Below are 27,029 nucleotides of genomic sequence, written 5' to 3'. Positions count from 1 at the left end.
GTCCCATTTTTAATTGAATCAAAATCTCACTGAATCAAAATGTTTCATTTTAAAATTAACCGTTCTTTAATCGTATCACACTTCATGTATTGAAATACGGATCAAATTGTCTTTTAATTAAAAGATAAAACCCTACAGGCTAGCTCAATCCTGGTCCTCGCAGGTCGGCGTCCTGCAGGTTTTAGATGTTCGCGTCCTCCAATGCACCTTATTCTAAAGATCTGGATCATTATCAGGCTTCAGCAGAGCTTGCTGATGAAATGATTATAGCAATCAGGTGTGTTAGAGTATGGAAACATCCAAAACCTGCAGGACTACAGCCCTCGAGGTCCAGGATTGAGCTAGCCTGTTAAACCTGTAGGGTTTTATCTCTTAATTAAAAGACAATTTGATCCGTATTTCGATACATGGAGTGTGATACGATTAAAGAACGGTTCATTTTAAAGTGAAACAATTCAATTCAGTGAGATTTTGAATCAAAATCTCACTGAATCCTGATCCGAGGACCAGGATTTTGCAAGCCTGGTTTAATACAAAGATGAAGGAATGAAAACTGGTGAGACCGTTTTCTGTCTGTAAGCATTGCTTGAAACATGTCTATACTTTTAAAGAAAATCAAGTAATATTATCAGTCTTCTCCTTTGTTTGTATCCTGATATAACACTTGCTGGACACAAGTGAGTTGAGCGACTCGAAAAGGTAACACCAGCAGTGGCAGAGCCAGACTTTTATAAATGGGGGAGCCAGGGGGAGCCAAGGATACTCATGGGTATCCAAAGATTATGCCAAACACCTTGTTTATAAACAATTAATTTCAGTCGGAGTCTCTAAATGTTGAAATATATTTAAATACATATTATAGCACATGCAGGCTCCAGCGCCCCGCGACCCTTGAGAGGAAGAAACGGTTCAGAAAATGTGATTGTGACACGGGAGATTTTTGCCCATGCTGTTTATTAACAATGGACAAAATGTACAAAAATATTCGAAGTCTATGAACAATTAACAGTGTTTAACATGAATGAAATTTGCAATTTGTTTTTTGAAATTTTAGTTTGAAAAACAAGTCATCATTTCTTGTTTCATTTTCCACACACCCTATGAAAAAATAATAATACATTTGTTAATCCTAGCACTTTTATTTACAACCACATAATGTTACTAAAGTAATGTTATTATTTAATAATAATGTTATTAAATCCTGTCATTAAACCCCCACTTCTAGGCTAAAAACATTAGGGCATACATATACATATACTAAGTGAGTAAGTGTTAAGCTGTATTCTTCAAGTAGTTTTGTGTGATGTTTAAATTTTTATTTTGAAATATATGCTTTTAATTTGGAAGGCCGCTCCGTACTTCTGTTTCCTGTTTCACATCTCCTTCGTCATTTAGCTCATGCATTTATTTTTAGTTTGTGCAAAACAATGGCAATTTATTGATGTCCGTCTAAAACAATCTATCTGAACATAATGTCAGGAGGGTCAAGATTGGTGGAGGACCCAAATGCAGGGAGCAAAAGCAGCCAGGCAAGGATGCAGTCAAAAAGGGGAATTACATTAAGAAAAAGGCAAACAAAGTACTTGGCGAAAACAACAAAATCAACAATATCCAAAAACACAAGTCAAAGCAACAAACCAAACAGGAACACGTCTAAGCAAGGAAATTATAATGACAGGACATGGCATGGGTGTGACAGTGACAATGACTCGACAAGGACTGAAAAAAAGCAAGGAACTAAATACACACAGTAACGAGACAACGAGAGACACCTGCACAAGACACACGTGGCCTGGGGAACTGATTGGGTAACACCAGGGACCGGCATAACAAGCACAGGAGGACATGATAAAACTTGACGAGACATTGACGAAGGGAGACACACTAGGAAAACATGACCAATAAAACAAAACAAAACACAGACCATGACACATAAAAGTTATTTTAAACAGTCACTCAAATCTCACGCGAAAACCAACATGACATTGCCAAAAGCGTACGTGTCATCTTGATGGGACTCGGGAGATTCTTCTTCCTCAGGTGGATTACAGCATATTGTGGTACATAGCGCCACCGACTGTGCAGGAGAGACATAACAATTAGTAGGTGTCTGTTAAAAAAAAAAATGGCAGGCTGCATTGGCAAGACGTGCGGCGCCATTGCGCCGCTGCCCTGATCTGTCAATCATTTGGCGCCTGCGGGGTCCAATCTCATTTGAGCAGGGGTACGTGCCACCCCGGCCTCCCTTCTGGCTCTGCCAATGAACATCAGCGAAATGACAACTGTCTATTGAGAATGCCTATTGAGAATGCCTATTGAACATACCGTGCCACCTCAATTAAGAGGTTAGGGTTAGGAAAAATGTCTACTTGTAGTGTAAAACTGTTGCTTTAGGTATGTAGCACACAACATCTGATTGCAATGGTACAGAACAGACAATCAACAACTAAAAAGTTAGATTAAGGGTAAAAGCACCTATTGTATCAACATCCTTATTTTTATACTTCAATTCCTGCAGGCCGCCTGTTTTGTGGTGACTGCACTGCTCCATCTCTTCTTCATGGCCTCTTTTTCCTGGATGCTGGTTGAAGGTTTACTGTTATGGAGCAAAGTTGTGTCTGTCAACATCAGTGAGGACCGCAGAATGAAATTGTACTATATCATTGGCTGGGGTAAGTTCAACTACTTGTAACTAAACTGTCCATTAGTGTAGTAAAGGGTGCATTGTGGAGTTTAAAATGTTTTTACATTTTCCACAGACTGACCTTCTGGATTGAAATACATTTTCGTTTTGTTTTGCTCTACACTTTGGTTTAGAAAGAAAAAAAATCCTCTTAATTTGTACTCCTTTTCTCTTTTTCAAAATCTGTTTTGCAAGTTATTTGGTAAAATTTGGTGATGGGCTTTATACATAATTTTAAGGTGGTTATATTTCACCAATTATTTGGTCTGATAAGGACCAGTCAAAATTTCTCACATAAAACTCAAACTCAACTGAAAAAAAATCTAAGCTAAATCTACTTAGAAAATGTAAGGCAGCTAATTGCATCAAATTATCAAGTAGTTAAATCTAAAAACAATCCTTGTTAAACTTAAAACAAAGCAAGTTTTTAATTGACTAAAATCTAAATTTGCAAATAAATGCTACTTGAGTTCATAGTTTCACTAATCAATCTTGTTATCTTTGGGATTACTTACTTAATAGAGTTTTTAAATATGCTTTTATGAGTAGAAGCTACTTACTTTTTTAAATTATCTATACTACTAATTTTCAAGTTGGATCTGCTTTCTTTTTACATTTAATTGGCTAAATGGGATTTCATAGAAAGGAAACTATAGTTACAAATAAAAACAAGAGAAATATACAGTACAACACCACTGATTTTCATGTTTATTAATCAGGACAAAAATTAAGGTTTTGTACATTGAACTTTTTTTTTTTTACTTTGTGCAAAACATGCAGAAATGTAGGAAAAGTCATGAGACAAGATGACATCTAATAATTGACAAACAGTACCTCACAATTATGACAATTCAGTCCCCACCCCTCCCTTTTTTTCTTTCTTTTTTTTCTCTTTTTTTCTTTGAGAGCTCAGTATTGTTCATTCGGTAATTTTATCGATTTGACATGTCATCATCATTGCTCTTTTTTTTCTTTCTTTTTTTGTTTAAAATTTTTATTTTTTTATGTGCGTGAGTATGTGCATGTGCGTGTGTATGTGTGTGTGTACTCATTAGTTCACCTAAAACCTATTACAAATCCCCACCCCTCCCAACACACGCTTACACACTCACACACAAGAATCAGTGAATTAAATACAATTCAAATTTACATTAAATAGTCAACATAGCAATGAAACTTTGAGCCCTGCAACAGCATCCTCAAACTGCTTTAAACCTGTGCAAAATGTCCAAACAATAAAATATCCTGATTCTAAATCTATTACAAAACGTAATATTCATAGTTTCTGCTTAAATGCCATAATTAAGTAGTTGATAGCTATTGTAAACAAAATTGGGTGTAGAGACGGTCGTTCAGTAACCAGAAGGTCGGCTGTTCGATCCCCGCTCTCCCCAAGTCATGTGTCGTTGTGTCCTTGGGCAAGGCACTTCACACACATTTGCTTCAGTGTCACTCACATTTGTGAAATTATAAAGCGTCTTTGAGTGTCTAGAAAAGCGCTATATAAATCTAATGCATTATTACTATTTGGTAACAGAACATAAGAATGACAGCTTTTAATAATCCAGACAAAGACGAAATTTGATTTCAGGATTTAGCAAATTTTCAACGGTTTGACTTTTAAAATGATGATTAATGGAATTAATATCATTTATTGCCCAGCCTTACTCCCAAGCCTAGTATGATACAGGCTTAAGGCCCATCAGAAAGACACAAGCACTTGCCACATCAGGGATTCCAAAAAGAACCTCAGTTCAACTCGATGACTATTCTGGATTACGGTCCCCCGTTTTGAGCACAAAGATGTTCAGGACAAACGTGCTGAGGGCCTCTTTGATGGCTGCAGGATCGTTTTCATGTCTTATTCATACAGTTTACAATTGCCCCCATTTCTTAACTCACCTTGAAACCTAACAAACACAGGCCCCCATCGTCAAAAACCCCCCACCAAAAAAAACGTTTAAATTAATACAGAGTTTTTTGTCATTCCAAAGTCTGTAATTTGCAGCCATCATTACGAGGAAGTTTGAGCTAAAATGGAGTTTTCAATTGTTGTATGTTGTCTGCAGGTTGCCATCTGTATTCACAATAAAACAGCTGCGGTGGAAAAAAAGCAAACACTCGCTGTAAACAGCGACTTAGAGACTGATAATACTATAAACCAGTCATAATGTTAACCATCGAGTGTTCAACCAAGACGCCATTTTCCTTACCGTAACTTCGAAAGTTCACGTGTTGAAAAACTGTACTACAGGTGTCTTAGAGGCATTTGCTTATAGTCACTTACTTATGTTAGTTGACTTAACATAAGTACAAACAAAATTTACAAAATGCACCACAACAAATCATTTAAATAACTTTTACCATCAAGGGTAATCTTCGCCGCACTCAAGGAGGAAAACAAAAAATGCTCACCCCTCCCTCTTCAGTCAACAAATGCATCCCGGAAGAGCAAAAATGGCGGGTCGTGATGCACGGGAGTCCGGAAGTAAAAATATAATACATTTTCTCTCGGTTTTAAATGCAAATCCCTCGGTTGAATTATCAGGACTAAAGGAGTCACTGATAGGCGAAATGATAAAAAACAAAGGTATAAGATGGTGCACATAAAGACATAATGAGACAAAAAAGCGTACAAATCCGATCATGCAACTGTCGCGAGAACCCGTGGCCCCTCCCACTTTGCGGTTGTGTAGAGCACAACAAATCTTTTGTATGTAGTATGGGTCTATTTAACATGAATCACTGAGATTACGTAAATAAGTCTTGTTAAGAAGACAACTCCCGATTTCTTGTGTTTTAAAGGAAAAATTAATTAATATATAGTTTTCTTTGTTGACATTACAATTTAACGCTAAGTGACCATTACAAATGCGCAAGATGACTTTTTTCAGTGCATGCTTATATAGACATTCGTCCATCAGTGGGAACATTTATGCGGGAACAGAAAAAAGGGCCTGTGGATTTGGAAACCCCCAAAATTTGACTCCACAGAACACTAAAAGGGGAGTCCAGAGGGGGTGCTCCAGGAGTATGGCGTCCAGTGGCTCAATATACTACAAGTCATTGCTCACGGTATAATAAGTGCAGAAGCTTGATTGACGGCATAAGGGCAAGCCTGACCATGCTTGACTTTGAACTACGCCAGAAGTCGAAGTACGAGTACGAGTATGCTAAAGCCTACTTTAGCATACTCGTACATCACAATTTGCCAGAGTAATAAAATATAAGTGGTTGTAGCTTTGGTAGTGCTTACACACACGCACAATTTACCATAAAAAAAACTGCACAGAGTGAGTGTCATATTATTATCGTGTGTTTAATGTCAAAAGTCATCATGCTTTGTTGAAATTAAGGAGAAGAGTTATTGTGTTTAACCTTAACCCAGTCTTTAGCATTTCTAAAACATCCTGCAGCTGTCCATGTTCATGTCCCTAATTATCCCACTATGCGTTATATCGCATAAAGAGCTGAGAACAGAATGTGAATAAGCACAACAATATTGAGATGTTTCCTGTAGCTCTCCATGCAGATGTGTGAGTGTTAGATAAAATAGGCTTGGCGATGAAGAACAGACAAAATAGTCGGATCATGAGATGCCGAAGCAGTCGCTGTTCTGTAAATATGTCTTCAAACATGTTGCATATTTTATTCTAGCACCACAACCGTACTTAATATGCTTTTATTGAATTGTTTTGCAGGACTACCTGTTCTAATTGTTGTCGTAACATTGGCAGCGACGGTGAACGAGTACAAGGCCGACGGTCACTGCTGGCTCAATCTGAAAACTGGAACAATCTGGTCTTTTGTGGGACCTGTGATATTTGTTTTGGCGGTATGCGGTTCCATTTAATCACTAAGAATGAATGTGTCTTTGTATGTGTGTGTGAGTGCGCGTGTGTTTCTTTTTCTATGCAAGAGCATGTGAAATTATTTTTGAAATACTTTCTATATGTTATAGGCTAGTTTTCCTTTGTATTGCATGCAAGAGAGATGACAGATGGTGGTCATGGTGATGTATACTGCTCAACAACACTACAACAATTCTTTGCCTTTTACCCCTAACGCAAAATCTTTTTAGAGTGAGCTTCTGGTCTATTAGAGATGAATATTGCTATATATAAAAAAAGTGTTCATGCAAAAAAAGTTGTGCACGTGTTGAAGTATTTATAAGGAGGAGAGGCTTCTCATGTCTTTCAAAAACAGTCAGGCTAGCCGCAGCAACACTTATTCTCTTAATGTGAGCTGGAGGCCAAGTGGAGTTTGTTTGAAATGCTGATGCTGTCCTCCACTTACAGGTCAATTCAGTTGTGTTGTGTCGGGTTGTCATGGTGACTGTTTCCAGCGCCCGCCGTCGTGCCAAGATGCTCAGTCCAAGCTCAGCATCAAAAATGCCGACCTTTGACCTCACTTGGTAAGCTACAATCCATGCTATTCATCCCTGACATTCTTTTTCTTGTCCCAGTTTTGTGTGCACGATGTGTATGTGATTCTTCCAGGGAACAACAAACCCTTACACACACAAAAATTATGCTTCTTTGTTGTTTCAGCAAACTATGGTCAATAGAGACAGTGGGGAGATTAAAAGCTGTGGTTCGGGAGTCTTCTGTGGGAGTTGTTTGGCCTTATCAGTTTAACACCTGGTCCCAGTACAACATACTCTTGGTGTATAACGATTAACGCTAACTGTATTATTTATATAAGGGCCAACCAAATACACACAAACAGTATCTCAATTCTAGGTTAGGAGGCAAACAGTGAATGGAAAGGTCAAGTAATTGTCAGAACTTGAATGTTACTCACGTATTTCATGTGTTTTTAGTAGTTTATGAAGAAAGAAGCTTTTTTATTATTATTAAATTGGAAGTGCACACCTCTGGATTCAGACACACAAAATTAATTTTGTTATAAGTCTTTGCCTTGACGTGATATCAAGAAAAACAACAAGGGAACATACTGTACATATTTGCTTGTTTCATAATTGTTGTGATGCATTTCTGGAAAGCAAACATTCAGATTAAAACATTTTTTATAGCCATATTTAATACAAATTGATAAAAAATAATCAAATGCACTCTATTCAAATACTAGAGTTATGTTGCTGTATACTGTACATAGACTGCAAATATACAATATACACAAATAAATATTTATCTAATATATGTATAAATGTAGTATTCCTAATCTCTGAAAAATCCATACTTCTTGCATATTATTTATGTATTTATTTATGTAATTATTTATTTATTTATTCATTAATTTATTCGCTTACTTATCATATAATTGCACTCATTTGTGTAATAATGACTATTCAAATTTTATAGACATTGGTGTCTTGGACATAATACAAATTAGCCTGTTTTCACAAGAATATATATATATATATATATATATATATATATATATATATATATATATATATATATATATATATATATATATATATATGTGTGTGTGTGTGTGTATTTTGGTTGAAACAGTACGGCGATCACTACTTTCATGGTGAAATTGTCATTCATTAAATCGTTTGTGTCCGGATATACTCGTCTTGCTGTATATCGAAGTCTTCAAGCTATCTTAGCTTGCTAGCTGCTAACAAACAGACCGCACGTTTACAACACATTCCTCAGCAGAGATCAAGCCTGAGTTAAAGTGTTGTGGTAATTGTGTTAAATCGTAAACATTTTGTTAAAAATTACTTGAATACCTATGCAAAAATAAGAAAGTATGAATGATTGTTTCACTAAAGATAATATGGCACAATTATCATGTCTGCCTGGAATTTCCAATCAAAGGGTAATGTTATGACCCACTGTGTATGAAAAAGAGAAAAACTACCTGATATAAAATGATCTGAGCATATCCTCATACTTTTTGTGGGTGCAAAGCAGTTGCATCGTAGTTTCGCGCTAGCCACCGTGCTCGTCTTTCACTCCTCACTGTCTTCCGCCTGGTTTAGAATCACTGCCGGCAGCCAAAATAATTATCTCATCTCTCTTTGAGCGATTAGAGCATCCGTAGGCCGCGCACAAGTTCACCATAGTATTGGACGCTGATATATCAACTGTTTGACTTATTTTCTAGCTTGCACTGATTTTTATGCCCTGCCCTCCACCGCAAGGGGCGCACTTAAACATGACGTCACACTGGAAGGGTATATATATATATATATATATATGTTTTAGGGGTGTGAATAGCCTAGTACCTGGCGATTCAATTCGTATCACGATTCATAGGTCACGATTCGATATCGATACGAATCTATAAATTGATTATTGCGATATATTTTTTTACTCAAATTTAGAAAATACTAATCAGTTAACTTGTACATGTACACTGTAAGATTTGTATGAAAATGTATTTATTTATCTGAAAATTCAGGCTTATAAGTGAGCCACTGCATTTAACAAACAGGTTGCAGTCTGTTTCATGTTTGAACAGCACTGAAATAAAATATTAAGGCTTAATGTTCCATTAATATAACATTCTTCCATGCTTAATGTGTGAATCCCAACCCTAAGTAAGACGTTTTGTTGAATATTCCCATACAAAATTTATGTTTAAAAATCGATTCAGCCGCATATCGAATCGATTCGAGAATTGCGCGGTTTAATATCGCGATACATTGCAGAATACATTTTTTCTAACACCCCTAATATATATATATATATATATATATATATATATATATATATATGTGTATATATGTATGTATGTATACGTATGTATATGTATGTATATGTATGTATACATATATATATATATATATATATATATATATATATATATATATATATATATATATATATATATATATATATATATATATATGGCGTTAACTCTGGAGAATAATTTAAATTCTTTAAAGCGTTAAAAGACTAAAAAAAAAAAAACTCAGTTAACTTACTTTTATTTACTACTGTTATGGCCGATAACCTTCCGCCAAACTAATATGGTCAAACACGGACTATAGTTAGTTTTGGAGAAATTCAAATAATTTGCTATGAGAAAAAACATGGCCTGTAAAGCTTTTTGATTTTGATCGTTTTGACAGTTTTTTTGTTTTGTTTTTACAGTAGAAGTATTCTATTCGAGGATTTAAAAAAAAAAAAGCTTTTTGAACAGTCTTTGATTCTAAATATACTTTCTATTAGATGATTTTACATTAATTAGAAGATTTTACGCAAGTAAATATGTTACAAGCTTTGAAGAAGCAGTAGTAGAAAAAGGTGATTAATCGCGATTATTTGTAGGAAATTGTGTGATTAATTAAAAACGTTTTTTTCTGTGTTTTTGGGGGGGAACAGTTTGGGATAGCAAGATCTCTAAAGGCATGCTTGGAGGAGTTTGGTCTGTAACAACTTATCAAGCCTACCCAGAGCCCAAAACATGACCCCGGTTATTTTTGCATATAACTCAGGACATATTGCTAAGTCTAATGGGTGTACAGACATTATATTCTGTTCTCTCATTCAGCCAAATGTCCTTCAATCTTAGCATGAAACATACCACGACACCATCCCCACTATTATTGTGTCTCTTCATTCCATCACAAACAGGCTAAAAGTCTGTGCCAGCACTAGAGTGTTATGCGCATTCTGGAGATGGAAACAAATTTTGAACATAAAAGAGAGTAAAGTGAGTTCTGGCTTTGTCCTTGCAGACACAGCACTTTCTGAACTCAATCTCTTCTCCAGGTGCAGCAGCATGACAACAATTGTGGTTTGAACAAAAGAAACAGTTTTTGCCTCCTCCCTTCAAAAGGTTAGAGGATGTATAAGTGCCACGATTATTGAAAAGTTGATCGAAAAAGAATGCTCAGGGCATGAACACGGGTAACTGTTCAGAGAAGATTTTGAGGGTTTAAAGAGGTATTTTACAAGGAAAAGTTCCAAATACCTCAGACACATTTGGAGTCTCTGTTTCTACAGAAATGGCCTAAAAATCAGAAATCATCATCAGAACTAAGGAATTGTGAAAGGTTTTAAGTATATTAGACCTGCTTTTAGTTCATTATTAGTGCACATTCTACCTTGTTTGCAGGGCTGTGACTCGACCTGTTCTCATCCTCCTGCCTGTTTTGGGCCTAACCTGGCTGTGCGGAGTACTGGTCCACTTGTCTGTTGTAATTGCCTACATCTTCAGTGCTCTCAATGCCTTCCAAGTAAGCAAAGTTTTTTTTTATCATTTTATTTGTTTATTTTTTATTATTTTGTTTTTCAATCTGCAAATTGATTGCCTGTGCCTTTCCAAACATTGCAAATGTAGTTTGCAATATGCTTGTTTTGTGATTAACAGGAGACAGTATTAAGGTCTATTAGTCATAATTTTACTTGTTCTCTCGTCTGTGTGGTTCGTGGCTGGTATACAGGCATCACCCAATGTCAATACATGAACCCTTGCTTTTTTTTGTGTGCTTTTTTTCGTGAGAAATAAATCTAGACATGAACCCTTGCTATTTGCGGGGGTTAGGAGCCAAGCTACAAAACGAATACAAGCAAAATTCCACAATAGATACAAGGGATGGGACGAGACACAAATCCCAAGAGACAAGATGTCTCACGAGATTGAGTCCACGAGAAAGAGATGAAATTTTTGCAAAAATTTGTAATATGAAACAATGCCTCATATTCAATTTCCATTTATCAAAATATTTTCTTTTTACTGAGTGCAAGTACAAATGTAAACATAATCAGGAGAGTCACTATTGTTACAGGCTCATTTTTCAAATGCTGTTGCAATAACTGCTGCAGTTGAGAGCTTTCCGCTAAAAGTTTTAGCCCTGCAGCTATCAAATATTTTGTTATTTGGATATCGGATACCCCCGCGACCCTTGTGAGGACAAGCGGTACAGAAAATGGATGGATGGATGGATGGATGGATGGATGGATATCGGATACTCAGTGTGGAATAAATATTTTTAAAATATTAATCCACTTTTGCTTGCTTAAAGAACAAAATTCTAACTACATTTTAAATTATAATGACAGATGAACAAACACACAAACACAAATTTTCAGTTAATAATGGCCACCCAAATTTAAACTTTGCTGTGCAGAAAGTCTCCACATAGATTTTGGATTTTAGATTTTGCTGTGTGAGACGATGTGAGGTCAGAACCACAGTAGCACGTTTACTGGCTAAATCATTTGAGTAAGACTTCTTTGTTAAAAACTGATGAGCAGTGCAGTGTCATATTGTCAGTGCTAAAGTCCGCACAGCCATGCCTCAAAAGTAATCAAACGTCCCTCACACTTGCTTAGCAGCACTAGCCATATTACCGTTACTGGCACTAGCTGCATTACAATTAGCAGCACTAGATACATTAGCAGCTTTAGCAGCATTAGCATTAGCGGTGCTAGTCACTAACAATGGAGCTACTGCTAAATGCTGGCAACAGGCGGAGTATTATACATATACACAATATATATATATATATATATATATATATATATATATATATATATATATATATATAGGTGTTTTACGCCAGGATCGCTGTAATGAGAGCCTAGCAAAGAACGAACTTCATTGTTTGCATCAACCATTCAGAGTATATTATCTAAGCATCGTGACTCGCAGAAGTTAGTTTTGCATTTCACAGCGATTGTTGTTTTCATGTGTGCTTTGCTTTCATTTCTGATAACATGATGCAGACCAATCTTTGAATAAAAAGTAACTTATGAGGCAACATTTATATTCACAGTCTTACTGATGAAATCTGCATTTAGAGCTTTTGCTACACTTATTTTATACTTATTAGTACAACCTGCAGGCATGGTCAGATTTTTTGTTTAAAATATTAAAATAACCTTATTAAATGTTTCGTCATACCCAAATTTACAATGCTGACATTGAAAATAATGGACTTGAACAAAAAGAATGATAATATTGTCATTCATTACTGAGCAAAAGTTGGTGATTTAAGAAAAACTCAGATTTCATGGGTGCAAAAGTAAGTGAACCTCTAACTTAATCCGACATTGCACCTCCTTTTGCAATGAGAACTTCATCCAAACACTTTCTTTACTTATCAGTCAGACTTATCAGTCTTTCACATCTACTTTGGGGGATTTTTGCCACTCTTCCTTGCAAAATGCAGCCAATTGAGAGAGGTTGGATGGGTGTCTAGCATAAACTGCCCGCTTCAAGTCCCGGCACAGTATTTTGAAAAAATTTAAGTCAGGATTTTAACTGGGCACATCCAGAACATGAATCTTGTTGTTCTTCAGACATTCCTTGGCTGTAATGACTCAAGTGGTCCCAATCTTACTCAAATTCCCAACTGTATGACCTTTAGTGCATTTAGTGTTTGAGGTTCCTCAGTGGCTTACTCGCCTTATTTTGTTTGATAGGCTTTCTTCTTCCGCACAAACGACAAGGACTCCATACTATTAGGATGACATAAAGCATTCAGACTGACTCTAAAGTTTATATATCTCGTGATCCACATAGCCTGTGGTCAACAGGCAAAAATCAACCAGTCACATCCTTTTCACAGTGAAGCAAGACAAGTTCAGCTGTGAAGTTTCAAACCACATTGTTTAGCAGGATAAAACTGCATTAACAAATCAAGTATGTAGTCGTACTGCAACTAAAAAATAACAATATCAACTAGAAAATTCCCGCGGAAATTTTGAATGGGCCTGCTAACTCTTTTCAATGAGCTGAACAGTTTAAACTTTCAACCATTGAAATCGCTCAAGAAATGTGGAAGTTAACCATAATCTACTAAAAGTATTACTGCCCCTTTAAGAAACATGCACATTCACGCACTCACATTTGATTTTAACCAACATTTCAATGAGCTGAACAGTTTAAAATTTAAACCATTGAAATCGCTCAAGAAATGTAAAAGTTAACCATAATCAACAATATGTTACTGCCCCTTTAAGAAACATGCACATTCACGCACACACATTTGATTTTAAGTAACATTTCAATGAGCTGAACAGTTTAAAATTCAAACCATTGAAATCGGTCAAGAAATGTGGAATCTACCATAATTAACAGTATCTCACTGCCCCTTTACAAAACATGCACATTCACGCACACACATTTGATTTTAAGTTGTGAGGAGACGTCACGCACCAACACTCCATTGATTTGTATAGGATTACGCTCACCTCAAACAAAAGCCTCTCGCGACTTAACGGTTGAAGATGCAGATTCCAGAAATAGCTCGTTAGAACGGCAAGGGTTTGGGGAACGCGAGCATGTTCTCAGTTTTTTAATCGGATGAAAAATGACCAAATGAGAGCAGGTTGAAAACTTATGATTGATCGAAAATGAAGAGGGAAAAAACAGCGAAATTAACATGGAGGAGATAGGCGCCAAAGTCCGACTTCTCCTCGCTTAAAGTGAAAATAAAGGTACTAATTGACACCTTAGCCAAATAAAACTTAGTTTTTCAGAAAGCAGAGGCTTGTGGCTACAAAATGTGTGAATTTGATGTCTAGTGAGCAAAGATTGTGGCCATGGTGACGAGTTGAAGTGAAACTTTTGGAAATAGATTTTTTTGGTTCCCGTCACTGAAGCCTTAATTGCATATCAGAGTGGCGATTACACTCACTGTCTTTGAACCCGCACAGGGGGAAGAGCTTTCATTCCTTAATATTTTTTTTGACACTGAGCTAAAGATGACAAAAATTCCAACAAAATGAGCTAATTTTCATATCGGTCGGTTAACGTATGCGCGCGCAGCGTGTCTTTGAAAAAGGTGCTTGATTGGAGTTGATCTCTTTCGGATTCCCATTCATTCCTATGGGACTTTTTTTGGGAGTTTTTTGGGAATAGCGTCGCCATGGTAACTGGGAATTCTTATAAAAATAATAGCGCAGCGAGTCAGATCGAGCCGCATCGTTTGATACCTCTTTTGTCCCGGTGCGATCTACGGTTCGGGCCGCATTTTTGCGGAAAAGTCGGTGGAAGATAATATAAAAAAAAAAACTAGAAAAATTCCCGCGGAAATTTTGAATGGGCCTGCTAACTCTTTTCAATGAGCTGAACAGTTTAAACTTTCAACCATTGAAATCGCTCAAGAAATGTGGAAGTTAACCATAATCTACTAAAAGTATTACTGCCCCTTTAAGAAACATGCACATTCACGCACACACATTTGATTTTAACTAACATTTCAATGAGCTGAACAGTTTAAAATTTCAACCATTGAAATCGCTCAAGAAATGTAAAAGTTAACCATAATCAAGATCAAATAAAGTATCTTACTGTCCCTTTAAGAAATATGCACATTCACGCACACACATTAGATTTTAACTAACATTTCAATGAGCTGAACAGTTTAAAATTTCAACCGTTGAAATCGCTCAAGAAATGTAAAAGTTAACCATAATCAAGATCAAATAAAGTATCTCACTGCCCCTTTACAAAACATGCACATTCACGCACACACATTTGATTTTAAGTTGTGAGGAGACGTCACGCACCAACACTCCATTGATTTGTATAGGATTACGCTCACCTCAAACAAAAGCCTCTCGCGACTTAACGGTTGAAGATGCAGATTCCAGAAATGGCTCGTTAGAACGGCAAGGGTTTGGGGAACGCGAGCATGTTCTCAGTTTTTTAATCGGATGAAAAATGACCAAATGAGAGCAGGTTGAAAACTTATGATTGATCGAAAATGAAGAGGCAAAAACGGCGAAAATTACATTGAAAAGAGATCAAAAATGTGCGACTTCTCCTCGCTTAAAGTGAAAATAAAGGTACTAAATGAAACCTTAGCCAAATAAAACTTAGTTCTTCAGAAAGCAGAGGCTTGTGGCTACAAAATGTGCGAATTTGATGTCTAGTGAGCAAAGATTGTGGCCATGGTGACGAGTTGAAGTGAAACTTTTGGAAATATATTTTTTGGTTCCCGTCACTGAAGCCTTAATTGGGTATCAGAGTGGCGATTACACTCACTGTCTTTGAACCCGCACAGGGGGAAGAGCTTTCATTCCTTAATTTTTTTTTTGACACTGAGTTAAAGATGACAAAAATTCCAACAAAATGAGCTAATTTTCATATCAATCGGTTAACGTATGCGCGCGCAGCGTCTCTTTGAAAAAGGTGCTTGATGTGTGATTTTGTCTTTCCTTTTCCCATTCATTCCTATGGGACTTTTATTTGGGAGTTTTTTGGGAATAGCGTCGCCATGGTAACTGGGAATTCTTATAAAAATAATAGCGCAGCGAGTCAGATCGAGCCGCATCGTTTGATACCTCTTTTGTCCCGGTGCGATCTACGGTTCGGGCCCTATTTTTGCGGAAAAGTCGCTGGAAGATGATATAAAAATAACTAGAAAAATTCCCGCGGAAATTTTGAATGGGCCTGCTAACTCTTTTCAATGAGCTGAACAGTTTAAACTTTCAACCATTGAAATCGCTCAAGAAATGTGGAAGTTAACCAAAATCAACAGTATGTTACTGCCCCTTTAAGAAACATGCACATTCACGCACACACATTTGATTTTAAGTAACATTTCAATGAGCTGAACAGTTTAAAATTCAAACCATTGAAATCGGTCAAGAAATGTGGAATCTACCATAATTAACAGTATCTCGCTGCCCCTTTACAAAACATGCACATTCACGCACACACATTTGATTTTAAGTTGTGAGGAGACGTCACGCACCAACACTCCATTGATTTGTATAGGATTACGCTCACCTCAAACAAAAGCCTCTCGCGACTTAACGGTTGAAGATGCAGATTCCAGAAATGGCTCGTTAGAACGGCAAGGGTTTGGGGAACGCGAGCATGTTCTCAGTTTTTTAATCGGATGAAAAATGACCAAATGAGAGCAGGTTGAAAACTTATGATTGATCGAAAATGAAGAGGGAAAAAACGGCGAAATTTACATGGAGGAGATAGGCGCCAAAGTCCGACTTCTCCTCGCTTAAAGTGAAAATAAAGGTACTAAATGACACCTTAGCCAAATAAAACTTAGTTTTTCAGAAAGCAGAGGCTTGTGGCTACAAAATGTGTGAATTTGATGTCTAGTGAGCAAAGATTGTGGCCATGGTGACGAGTTGAAGTGAAACTTTTGGAAATATATTTTTTGGTTCCCGTCACTGAAGCCTTAATTGCATATCAGAGTGGCGATTACACTCACTGTCTTTGAACCCGCACAGGGGGAAGAGCTTTCATTCCTTAATATTTTTTTTGACACTGAGCTAAAGATGGGAAAAATTCCAACAAAATGAGCTAAAATTCATATCAATCGGTTAACGTATGCACGCGCAGCGTCTCTTTGAAAAAGGTGCTTGATGTGTGATTTTGTCTTTCCTTTTCCCATTCATTCCTATGGGACTTTTATTTGGGAGTTTTTTGGGAATAGCGTCGCCATGGTAACTGGGAATTCTTATAAAAATAATAGCGCAGCGAGTCAGAGCGAGCCGCATCGTTTGATACCTCATTTGTCCCGGTGCGATCTACGGTTCGGGCCGCATTTTAGCGGAAAAGTCGTGGAATAATAAAAAATAACTAGAAAAATTCCCGCGGAAATTTTGAATGGGCCTGCTAACTCTTTTCAATGAGCCGAACAGTTTAAACTTTCAACCATTGAAATCGGTCAAGAAATGTGGAAGTTAACCATAATCTACTAAAAGTATTACTGCCCCTTTAAGAAACATGCACATTCACGCGCATACATTTGATTTTAACTAACATTTCAATGAGCTGAACAGTTTAAAAATTCAACCATTGAAATCGCTCAAGAAATGTGCAAGTTAACCATAATCAAGATCAAATAAAGTATCTTACTGTCCCTTTAAGAAATATGCACATTCACGCACACACATTTGATTTTAACCAACATTTGAATGAGCTGAACAGTTTAAAATTCAAACCATTGAAATCGCTCAAGAAATGTAAAAGTTAACCATAATCAACAATATGTTACTGCCCCTTTAAGAAACATGCACATTCACGCACACACATTTGATTTTAAGTAACATTTCAATGAGCTGAACAGTTTAAAATTCAAACCATTGAAATCGGTCAAGAAATGTGGAATCTACCATAATTAACAGTCTCTCACTGCCCCTTTACAAAACATGCACATTCACGCACACACATTTGATTTTAAGTTGTGAGGAGACGTCACGCACCAACACTCCATTGATTTGTATAGGATTACGCTCACCTCAAACAAAAGCCTCTCGCGACTTAACGGTTGAAGATGCAGATTCCAGAAATGGCTTGTTAGAACGGCAAGGGTTTGGGGAACGCGAGCATGTTCTCAGTTTTTTAATCGGATGAAAAATGACCAAATGAGAGCAGGTTGAAAACTTATGATTGATCGAAAATGAAGAGGCAAAAACGGCGAAAATTACATTGAAAAGAGATCAAAAATGTGCGACTTCTCCTCGCTTAAAGTGAAAATAAAGGTACTAAATGACACCTTAGCCAAATAAAACTTAGTTCTTCAGAAAGCAGAGGCTTGTGGCTACAAAATGTGCGAATTTGATGTCTAATGAGCAAAGATTGTGGCCATGGTGACGAGTTGAAGTGAAACTTGAAATCTATTTTTTCTCTGTCTACACTCTGATTCTTAATTGGTCCGCTCTAGCTCATGCAATACACACACATGGGATAAAGGATATTTCACTCACTGTCTTTGAACCCGCACAGGGGGGAGAGCTTTCATTCCTTAATTTTTTTTTTGACACAGAGCTAAAGATGACAAAAATTCCAACAAAATGAGCTAAAATTCATATCGGTCGGTTAACGTATGCGCGCGCAGCGTGTCTTGGAAAAAGGTGCTTGATTGGAGTTGATGTCTTCCGGTTTCCCATTCATTCCTATGGGATTTTTTGGGGGAGTTTTTTGGGAATAGCGTCGCCATGGTAACTGGGAATTCTTATAAAAATAATAGCGCAGCGAGTCAGAGCGAGCCGCATCGTTTGATACCTCATTTGTCCCGGTGCGATCTACGGTTCGGGCCGCATTTTTGCGGAAAAGTCGTGGAATAATAAAAAATAATAAACCCTTTTTTCTAGGATAGTAATATGTGCCTGCTTGCTCCGCAAGCAGCAGCTTCGCTGCTGCTTGCTCCGCTTAGCAGGCCCATAACTAGAAAAATTCCCGCGGAAATTTTGAATGGGCCTGCTAACTCTTTTCAATGAGCTGAACAGTTTAAACTTTCAACCATTGAAATCGGTCAAGAAATGTGGAAGTTAACCATAATCAAGATCAAATAAAGTATCTTACTGCCCCTTTAAGAAACATGCACATTCACGCACACACATTTGATTTTAAGTAACATTTCAATGAGCTGAACAGTTTAAAATTCAAACCATTGAAATCGGTCAAGAAATGTGGAATCTACCATAATTAACAGTATCTCACTGCCCCTTTATAAAACATGCACATTCACGCACACACATTTGATTTTAAGTTGTGAGGAGACGTCACGCACCAACACTCCATTGATTTGTATAGGATTACGCTCACCTCAAACAAAAGCCTCTCGCGACTTAACGGTTGAAGATGCAGATTCCAGACATGGCTCGTTAGAACGGCAAGGGTTTGGGGAACGCGAGCATGTTCTCAGTTTTTTAATCGGATGAAAAATGACCAAATGAGAGCAGGTTGAAAACTTATGATTGATCGAAAATGAAGAGGGAAAAACGGCGAAAATTACATTGAAAAGAGATCAAAAATGTGCGACTTCTCCTCGCTTAAAGTGAAAATAAAGGTACTAAATGACACCTTAGCCAAATAAAAATTAGTTCTTCAGAAAGCAGAGGCTTGTGGCTACAAAATGTGCGAATTTGATGTCTAGTGAGCAAAGATTGTGGCCATGGTGACGAGTTGAAGTGAAACTTTTGGAAATATATTTTTTGGTTCCCGTCACTGAAGCCTTAATTGGGTATCAGAGTGGCGATTACACTCACTGTCTTTGAACCCGCACAGGGGGAAGAGCTTTCATTCCTTAATTTTTTTTTTGACACTGAGTTAAAGATGACAAAAATTCCAACAAAATGAGCTAATTTTCATATCAATCGGTTAACGTATGCGCGCGCAGCGTCTCTTTGAAAAAGGTGCTTGATGTGTGATTTTGTCTTTCCTTTTCCCATTCATTCCTATGGGACTTTTATTTGGGAGTTTTTTGGGAATAGCGTCGCCATGGTAACTGGGAATTCTTATAAAAATAATAGCGCACCGAGTCAGATCGAGCCGCATCGTTTGATACCTCATTTGTCCCGGTGCGATCTACGGTACGGGCCGCATTTTAGCAGAAAAAACGCGGAAGATTAAAAAATAAGAATAAAAAAAATAAACCCTTTTTCTAGGATAGTAATATGTGCCTGCTTGCTCCGCAAGCAGCAGCTTCGCTGCTGCTTGCTCCGCTTAGCAGGCCCATAACTAGAAAAATTCCCGCGGAAATTTTGAATGGGCCTGCTAACTCTTTTCAATGAGCCGAACAGTTTAAACTTTCAACCATTGAAATCGGTCAAGAAATGTGGAAGTTAACCATAATCTACTAAAAGTATTACTGCCCCTTTAAGAAACATGCACATTCACGCGCATACATTTGATTTTAACTAACATTTCAATGAGCTGAACAGTTTAAAAATTCAACCATTGAAATCGCTCAAGAAATGTGCAAGTTAACCATAATCAAGATCAAATAAAGTATCTTACTGTCCCTTTAAGAAATATGCACATTCACGCACACACATTTGATTTTAACCAACATTTGAATGAGCTGAACAGTTTAAAATTCAAACCATTGAAATCGCTCAAGAAATGTAAAAGTTAACCATAATCAACAATATGTTACTGCCCCTTTAAGAAACATGCACATTCACGCACACACATTTGATTTTAAGTAACATTTCAATGAGCTGAACAGTTTAAAATTCAAACCATTGAAATCGGTCAAGAAATGTGGAATCTACCATAATTAACAGTCTCTCACTGCCCCTTTACAAAACATGCACATTCACGCACACACATTTGATTTTAAGTTGTGAGGAGACGTCACGCACCAACACTCCATTGATTTGTATAGGATTACGCTCACCTCAAACAAAAGCCTCTCGCGACTTAACGGTTGAAGATGCAGATTCCAGAAATGGCTTGTTAGAACGGCAAGGGTTTGGGGAACGCGAGCATGTTCTCAGTTTTTTAATCGGATGAAAAATGACCAAATGAGAGCAGGTTGAAAACTTATGATTGATCGAAAATGAAGAGGCAAAAACGGCGAAAATTACATTGAAAAGAGATCAAAAATGTGCGACTTCTCCTCGCTTAAAGTGAAAATAAAGGTACTAAATGACACCTTAGCCAAATAAAACTTAGTTCTTCAGAAAGCAGAGGCTTGTGGCTACAAAATGTGCGAATTTGATGTCTAATGAGCAAAGATTGTGGCCATGGTGACGAGTTGAAGTGAAACTTGAAATCTATTTTTTCTCTGTCTACACTCTGATTCTTAATTGGTCCGCTCTAGCTCATGCAATACACACACATGGGATAAAGGATATTTCACTCACTGTCTTTGAACCCGCACAGGGGGGAGAGCTTTCATTCCTTAATTTTTTTTTTGACACAGAGCTAAAGATGACAAAAATTCCAACAAAATGAGCTAAAATTCATATCGGTCGGTTAACGTATGCGCGCGCAGCGTGTCTTGGAAAAAGGTGCTTGATTGGAGTTGATGTCTTCCGGTTTCCCATTCATTCCTATGGGATTTTTTGGGGGAGTTTTTTGGGAATAGCGTCGCCATGGTAACTGGGAATTCTTATAAAAATAATAGCGCAGCGAGTCAGAGCGAGCCGCATCGTTTGATACCTCATTTGTCCCGGTGCGATCTACGGTTCGGGCCGCATTTTTGCGGAAAAGTCGTGGAATAATAAAAAATAATAAACCCTTTTTTCTAGGATAGTAATATGTGCCTGCTTGCTCCGCAAGCAGCAGCTTCGCTGCTGCTTGCTCCGCTTAGCAGGCCCATAACTAGAAAAATTCCCGCGGAAATTTTGAATGGGCCTGCTAACTCGCGTGGAAACACGCAATAAAAATAACATTTAAACCATTGAAATCGCTCAAGAAATGTGCAAGTTAACCATAATCTACTAAAAGTATTACTGCCCCTTTAAGAAACATGCACATTCACGCACACACATTTGATTTTAACTAACATTTCAATGAGCTGAACAGTTTAAAATTTCAACCATTGAAATCGCTCAAGAAATGTGCAAGTTAACCATAATCAAGATCAAATAAAGTATCTTACTGCCCCTTTAATAAACATGCACATTCACGCACACACATTTGATTTTAAGTAACATTTCAATGAGCTGAACAGTTTAAAATTCAAACCATTGAAATCGGTCAAGAAATGTGGAATCTACCATAATTAACAGTATCTCACTGCCCCTTTACAAAACATGCACATTCACGCACACACATTTGATTTTAAGTTGTGAGGAGACGTCACGCACCAACACTCCATTGATTTGTATAGGATTACGCTCACCTCAAACAAAAGCCTCTCGCGACTTAACGGTTGAAGATGCAGATTCCAGAAATGGCTCGTTAGAACGGCAAGGGTTTGGGGAACGCGAGCATGTTCTCAGTTTTTTAATCGGATGAAAAATGACCAAATGAGAGCAGGTTGAAAACTTATGATTGATCGAAAATGAAGAGGCAAAAAGGGCGAAAATTACATTGAAAAGAGATCAAAAATGTGCGACTTCTCCTCGCTTAAAGTGAAAATAAAGGTACTAAATGACACCTTAGCCAAATAAAACTTAGTTCTTCAGAAAGCAGAGGCTTGTGGCTACAAAATGTGCGAATTTGATGTCTAGTGAGCAAAGATTGTGGCCATGGTGACGAGTTGAAGTGAAACTTGAAATCTATTTTTTCTCTGTCTACACTCTGATTCTTAATTGGTCCGCTCTAGCTCATGCAATACACACACATGGGATAAAGGATATTTCACTCACTGTCTTTGAACCCGCACAGGGGGGAGAGCTTTCATTCCTTAATTTTTTTTTTGACACAGAGCTAAAGATGACAAAAATTCCAACAAAATGAGCTAAAATTCATATCGGTCGGTTAACGTATGCGCGCGCAGCGTGTCTTGGAAAAAGGTGCTTGATTGGAGTTGATGTCTTCCGGTTTCCCATTCATTCCTATGGGATTTTTTGGGGGAGTTTTTTGGGAATAGCGTCGCCATGGTAACTGGGAATTCTTATAAAAATAATAGCGCAGCGAGTCAGAGCGAGCCGCATCGTTTGATACCTCATTTGTCCCGGTGCGATCTACGGTTCGGGCCGCATTTTTGCGGAAAAGTCGTGGAATAATAAAAAATAATAAACCCTTTTTTCTAGGATAGTAATATGTGCCTGCTTGCTCCGCAAGCAGCAGCTTCGCTGCTGCTTGCTCCGCTTAGCAGGCCCATAACTAGAAAAATTCCCGCGGAAATTTTGAATGGGCCTGCTAACTCTTTTCAATGAGCTAAACAGTTTAAAATTTAAACCATTGAAATCGCTCAAGAAATGTAAAAGTTAACCATAATCAACAGTATGTTACTGCCCCTTTAAGAAACATGCACATTCACGCACACACATTTGATTTTAAGTAACATTTCAATGAGCTGAACAGTTTAAAATTCAAACCATTGAAATCGGTCAAGAAATGTGGAATCTACCATAATTAACAGTATCTCACTGCCCCTTTACAAAACATGCACATTCACGCACACACATTTGATTTTAAGTTGTGAGGAGACGTCACGCACCAACACTCCATTGATTTGTATAGGATTACGCTCACCTCAAACAAAAGCCTCTCGCGACTTAACGGTTGAAGATGCAGATTCCAGAAATGGCTCGTTAGAACGGCAAGGGTTTGGGGAACGCGAGCATGTTCTCAGTTTTTTAATCGGATGAAAAATGACCAAATGAGAGCAGGTTGAAAACTTATGATTGATCGAAAATGAAGAGGGAAAAACGGCGAAAATTACATTGAAAAGAGATCAAAATTGTGCGACTTCTCCTCGCTTAAAGTGAAAATAAAGGTACTAAATGACACCTTAGCCAAATAAAACTTAGTTTTTCAGAAAGCAGAGGCTTGTGGCTACAAAATGTGCGAATTTGATGTCTAGTGAGCAAAGATTGTGGCCATGGTGACGAGTTGAAGTGAAACTTGAAATCAATTTTTTTCTCTGTCTTCACTCTGATTCTTAATTGGTCCGCTCTAGCTCATGCAATACACACACATGGGATAAAGGATATTTCACTCACTGTCTTTGAACCCGCACAGGGGGGAGAGCTTTCATTCCTTAAATTTTTTTTTGACACTGAGCTAAAGATGACAAAAATTCCAACAAAATGAGCTAAAATTCATATCGGTCGGTTAACGTATGCGCGCGCAGCGTGTCTTTGAAAAAGGGGCTTGATTGGAGTTGATCTCTTTCGGATTCCCATTCATTCCTATGGGACTTTATTTGGGAGTTTTTTGGGAATAGCGTCGCCATGGTAACTGGGAATTCTTAGAAAAATAATAGCGCAGCGAGTCAGAGCGAGCCGCATCGTTTGATACCTCATTTGTCCCGGTGCGATCTACGGTTCGGGCCGCATTTTTGCGGAAAAGTCGGTGGAAGATAATATATGGAAGAAAAATAATAAACCCTTTTCTAGGGTGGATAGTAATATGTGCCTGCTTGCTCCGCAAGCAGCAGCTTCGCTGCTGCTTGCTCCGCTTAGCAGGCCCATAACTAGAAAAATTCCCGCGGAAATTTTGAATGGGCCTGCTAACTCTTTTCAATGAGCTGAACAGTTTAAACTTTCAACCATTGAAATCGCTCAAGAAATGTGGAAGTTAACCATAATCTACTAAAAGTATTACTGCCCCTTTAAGAAACATGCACATTCACGCACACACATTTGATTTTAACTAACATTTCAATGAGCTGAACAGTTTAAAATTTCAACCATTGAAATCGCTCAAGAAATGTAAAAGTTAACCATAATCAAGATCAAATAAAGTATCTTACTGTCCCTTTAAGAAATATGCACATTCACGCACACACATTAGATTTTAACTAACATTTCAATGAGCTGAACAGTTTAAAATTTCAACCGTTGAAATCGCTCAAGAAATGTAAAAGTTAACCATAATCAAGATCAAATAAAGTATCTCACTGCCCCTTTACAAAACATGCACATTCACGCACACACATTTGATTTTAAGTTGTGAGGAGACGTCACGCACCAACACTCCATTGATTTGTATAGGATTACGCTCACCTCAAACAAAAGCCTCTCGCGACTTAACGGTTGAAGATGCAGATTCCAGAAATGGCTCGTTAGAACGGCAAGGGTTTGGGGAACGCGAGCATGTTCTCAGTTTTTTAATCGGATGAAAAATGACCAAATGAGAGCAGGTTGAAAACTTATGATTGATCGAAAATGAAGAGGCAAAAACGGCGAAAATTACATTGAAAAGAGATCAAAAATGTGCGACTTCTCCTCGCTTAAAGTGAAAATAAAGGTACTAAATGAAACCTTAGCCAAATAAAACTTAGTTCTTCAGAAAGCAGAGGCTTGTGGCTACAAAATGTGCGAATTTGATGTCTAGTGAGCAAAGATTGTGGCCATGGTGACGAGTTGAAGTGAAACTTTTGGAAATATATTTTTTGGTTCCCGTCACTGAAGCCTTAATTGGGTATCAGAGTGGCGATTACACTCACTGTCTTTGAACCCGCACAGGGGGAAGAGCTTTCATTCCTTAATTTTTTTTTTGACACTGAGTTAAAGATGACAAAAATTCCAACAAAATGAGCTAATTTTCATATCAATCGGTTAACGTATGCGCGCGCAGCGTCTCTTTGAAAAAGGTGCTTGATGTGTGATTTTGTCTTTCCTTTTCCCATTCATTCCTATGGGACTTTTATTTGGGAGTTTTTTGGGAATAGCGTCGCCATGGTAACTGGGAATTCTTATAAAAATAATAGCGCAGCGAGTCAGATCGAGCCGCATCGTTTGATACCTCTTTTGTCCCGGTGCGATCTACGGTTCGGGCCCTATTTTTGCGGAAAAGTCGCTGGAAGATGATATAAAAATAACTAGAAAAATTCCCGCGGAAATTTTGAATGGGCCTGCTAACTCTTTTCAATGAGCTGAACAGTTTAAACTTTCAACCATTGAAATCGGTCAAGAAATGTGGAAGTTAACCATAATCAAGATCAAATAAAGTATCTTACTGCCCCTTTAAGAAACATGCACATTCACGCACACACATTTGATTTTAAGTAACATTTCAATGAGCTGAACAGTTTAAAATTCAAACCATTGAAATCGGTCAAGAAATGTGGAATCTACCATAATTAACAGTATCTCACTGCCCCTTTATAAAACATGCACATTCACGCACACACATTTGATTTTAAGTTGTGAGGAGACGTCACGCACCAACACTCCATTGATTTGTATAGGATTACGCTCACCTCAAACAAAAGCCTCTCGCGACTTAACGGTTGAAGATGCAGATTCCAGACATGGCTCGTTAGAACGGCAAGGGTTTGGGGAACGCGAGCATGTTCTCAGTTTTTTAATCGGATGAAAAATGACCAAATGAGAGCAGGTTGAAAACTTATGATTGATCGAAAATGAAGAGGGAAAAACGGCGAAAATTACATTGAAAAGAGATCAAAAATGTGCGACTTCTCCTCGCTTAAAGTGAAAATAAAGGTACTAAATGACACCTTAGCCAAATAAAAATTAGTTCTTCAGAAAGCAGAGGCTTGTGGCTACAAAATGTGCGAATTTGATGTCTAGTGAGCAAAGATTGTGGCCATGGTGACGAGTTGAAGTGAAACTTTTGGAAATATATTTTTTGGTTCCCGTCACTGAAGCCTTAATTGGGTATCAGAGTGGCGATTACACTCACTGTCTTTGAACCCGCACAGGGGGAAGAGCTTTCATTCCTTAATTTTTTTTTTGACACTGAGTTAAAGATGACAAAAATTCCAACAAAATGAGCTAATTTTCATATCAATCGGTTAACGTATGCGCGCGCAGCGTCTCTTTGAAAAAGGTGCTTGATGTGTGATTTTGTCTTTCCTTTTCCCATTCATTCCTATGGGACTTTTATTTGGGAGTTTTTTGGGAATAGCGTCGCCATGGTAACTGGGAATTCTTATAAAAATAATAGCGCACCGAGTCAGATCGAGCCGCATCGTTTGATACCTCATTTGTCCCGGTGCGATCTACGGTACGGGCCGCATTTTAGCAGAAAAAACGCGGAAGATTAAAAAATAAGAATAAAAAAAATAAACCCTTTTTCTAGGATAGTAATATGTGCCTGCTTGCTCCGCAAGCAGCAGCTTCGC

The 27,029-nt window shown here is 37.7% G+C and overlaps 1 protein-coding gene across 1 annotated transcript in view; it reads left to right on the top strand.

The window, feature by feature from the left end:
• adgrd2 (adhesion G protein-coupled receptor D2) overlaps window positions 1–27,029 on the top strand; it is a 73,841-nt gene that overhangs the window by 20,640 nt on the left and 26,172 nt on the right. Inside the window, exons 16-19 of the mRNA XM_086076431.1 lie at window positions 2,519–2,672; window positions 6,385–6,518; window positions 6,982–7,097; window positions 10,727–10,847. Of these exons, the coding sequence (XP_085932557.1) occupies window positions 2,519–2,672; window positions 6,385–6,518; window positions 6,982–7,097; window positions 10,727–10,847 (525 nt within the window). The remainder of the gene's footprint in view (window positions 1–2,518; window positions 2,673–6,384; window positions 6,519–6,981; window positions 7,098–10,726; window positions 10,848–27,029) is intronic.

Source organism: Leptonotus elevatus, chromosome 5 (genome assembly GCF_054856555.1).
Source record: "Leptonotus elevatus isolate MCC_2025b chromosome 5, RoL_Lele_1.0, whole genome shotgun sequence".
Taxonomy (NCBI): Eukaryota; Metazoa; Chordata; class Actinopteri; order Syngnathiformes; family Syngnathidae; genus Leptonotus; species Leptonotus elevatus.
This window is presented reverse-complemented; position numbering and strand designations above follow the sequence as displayed.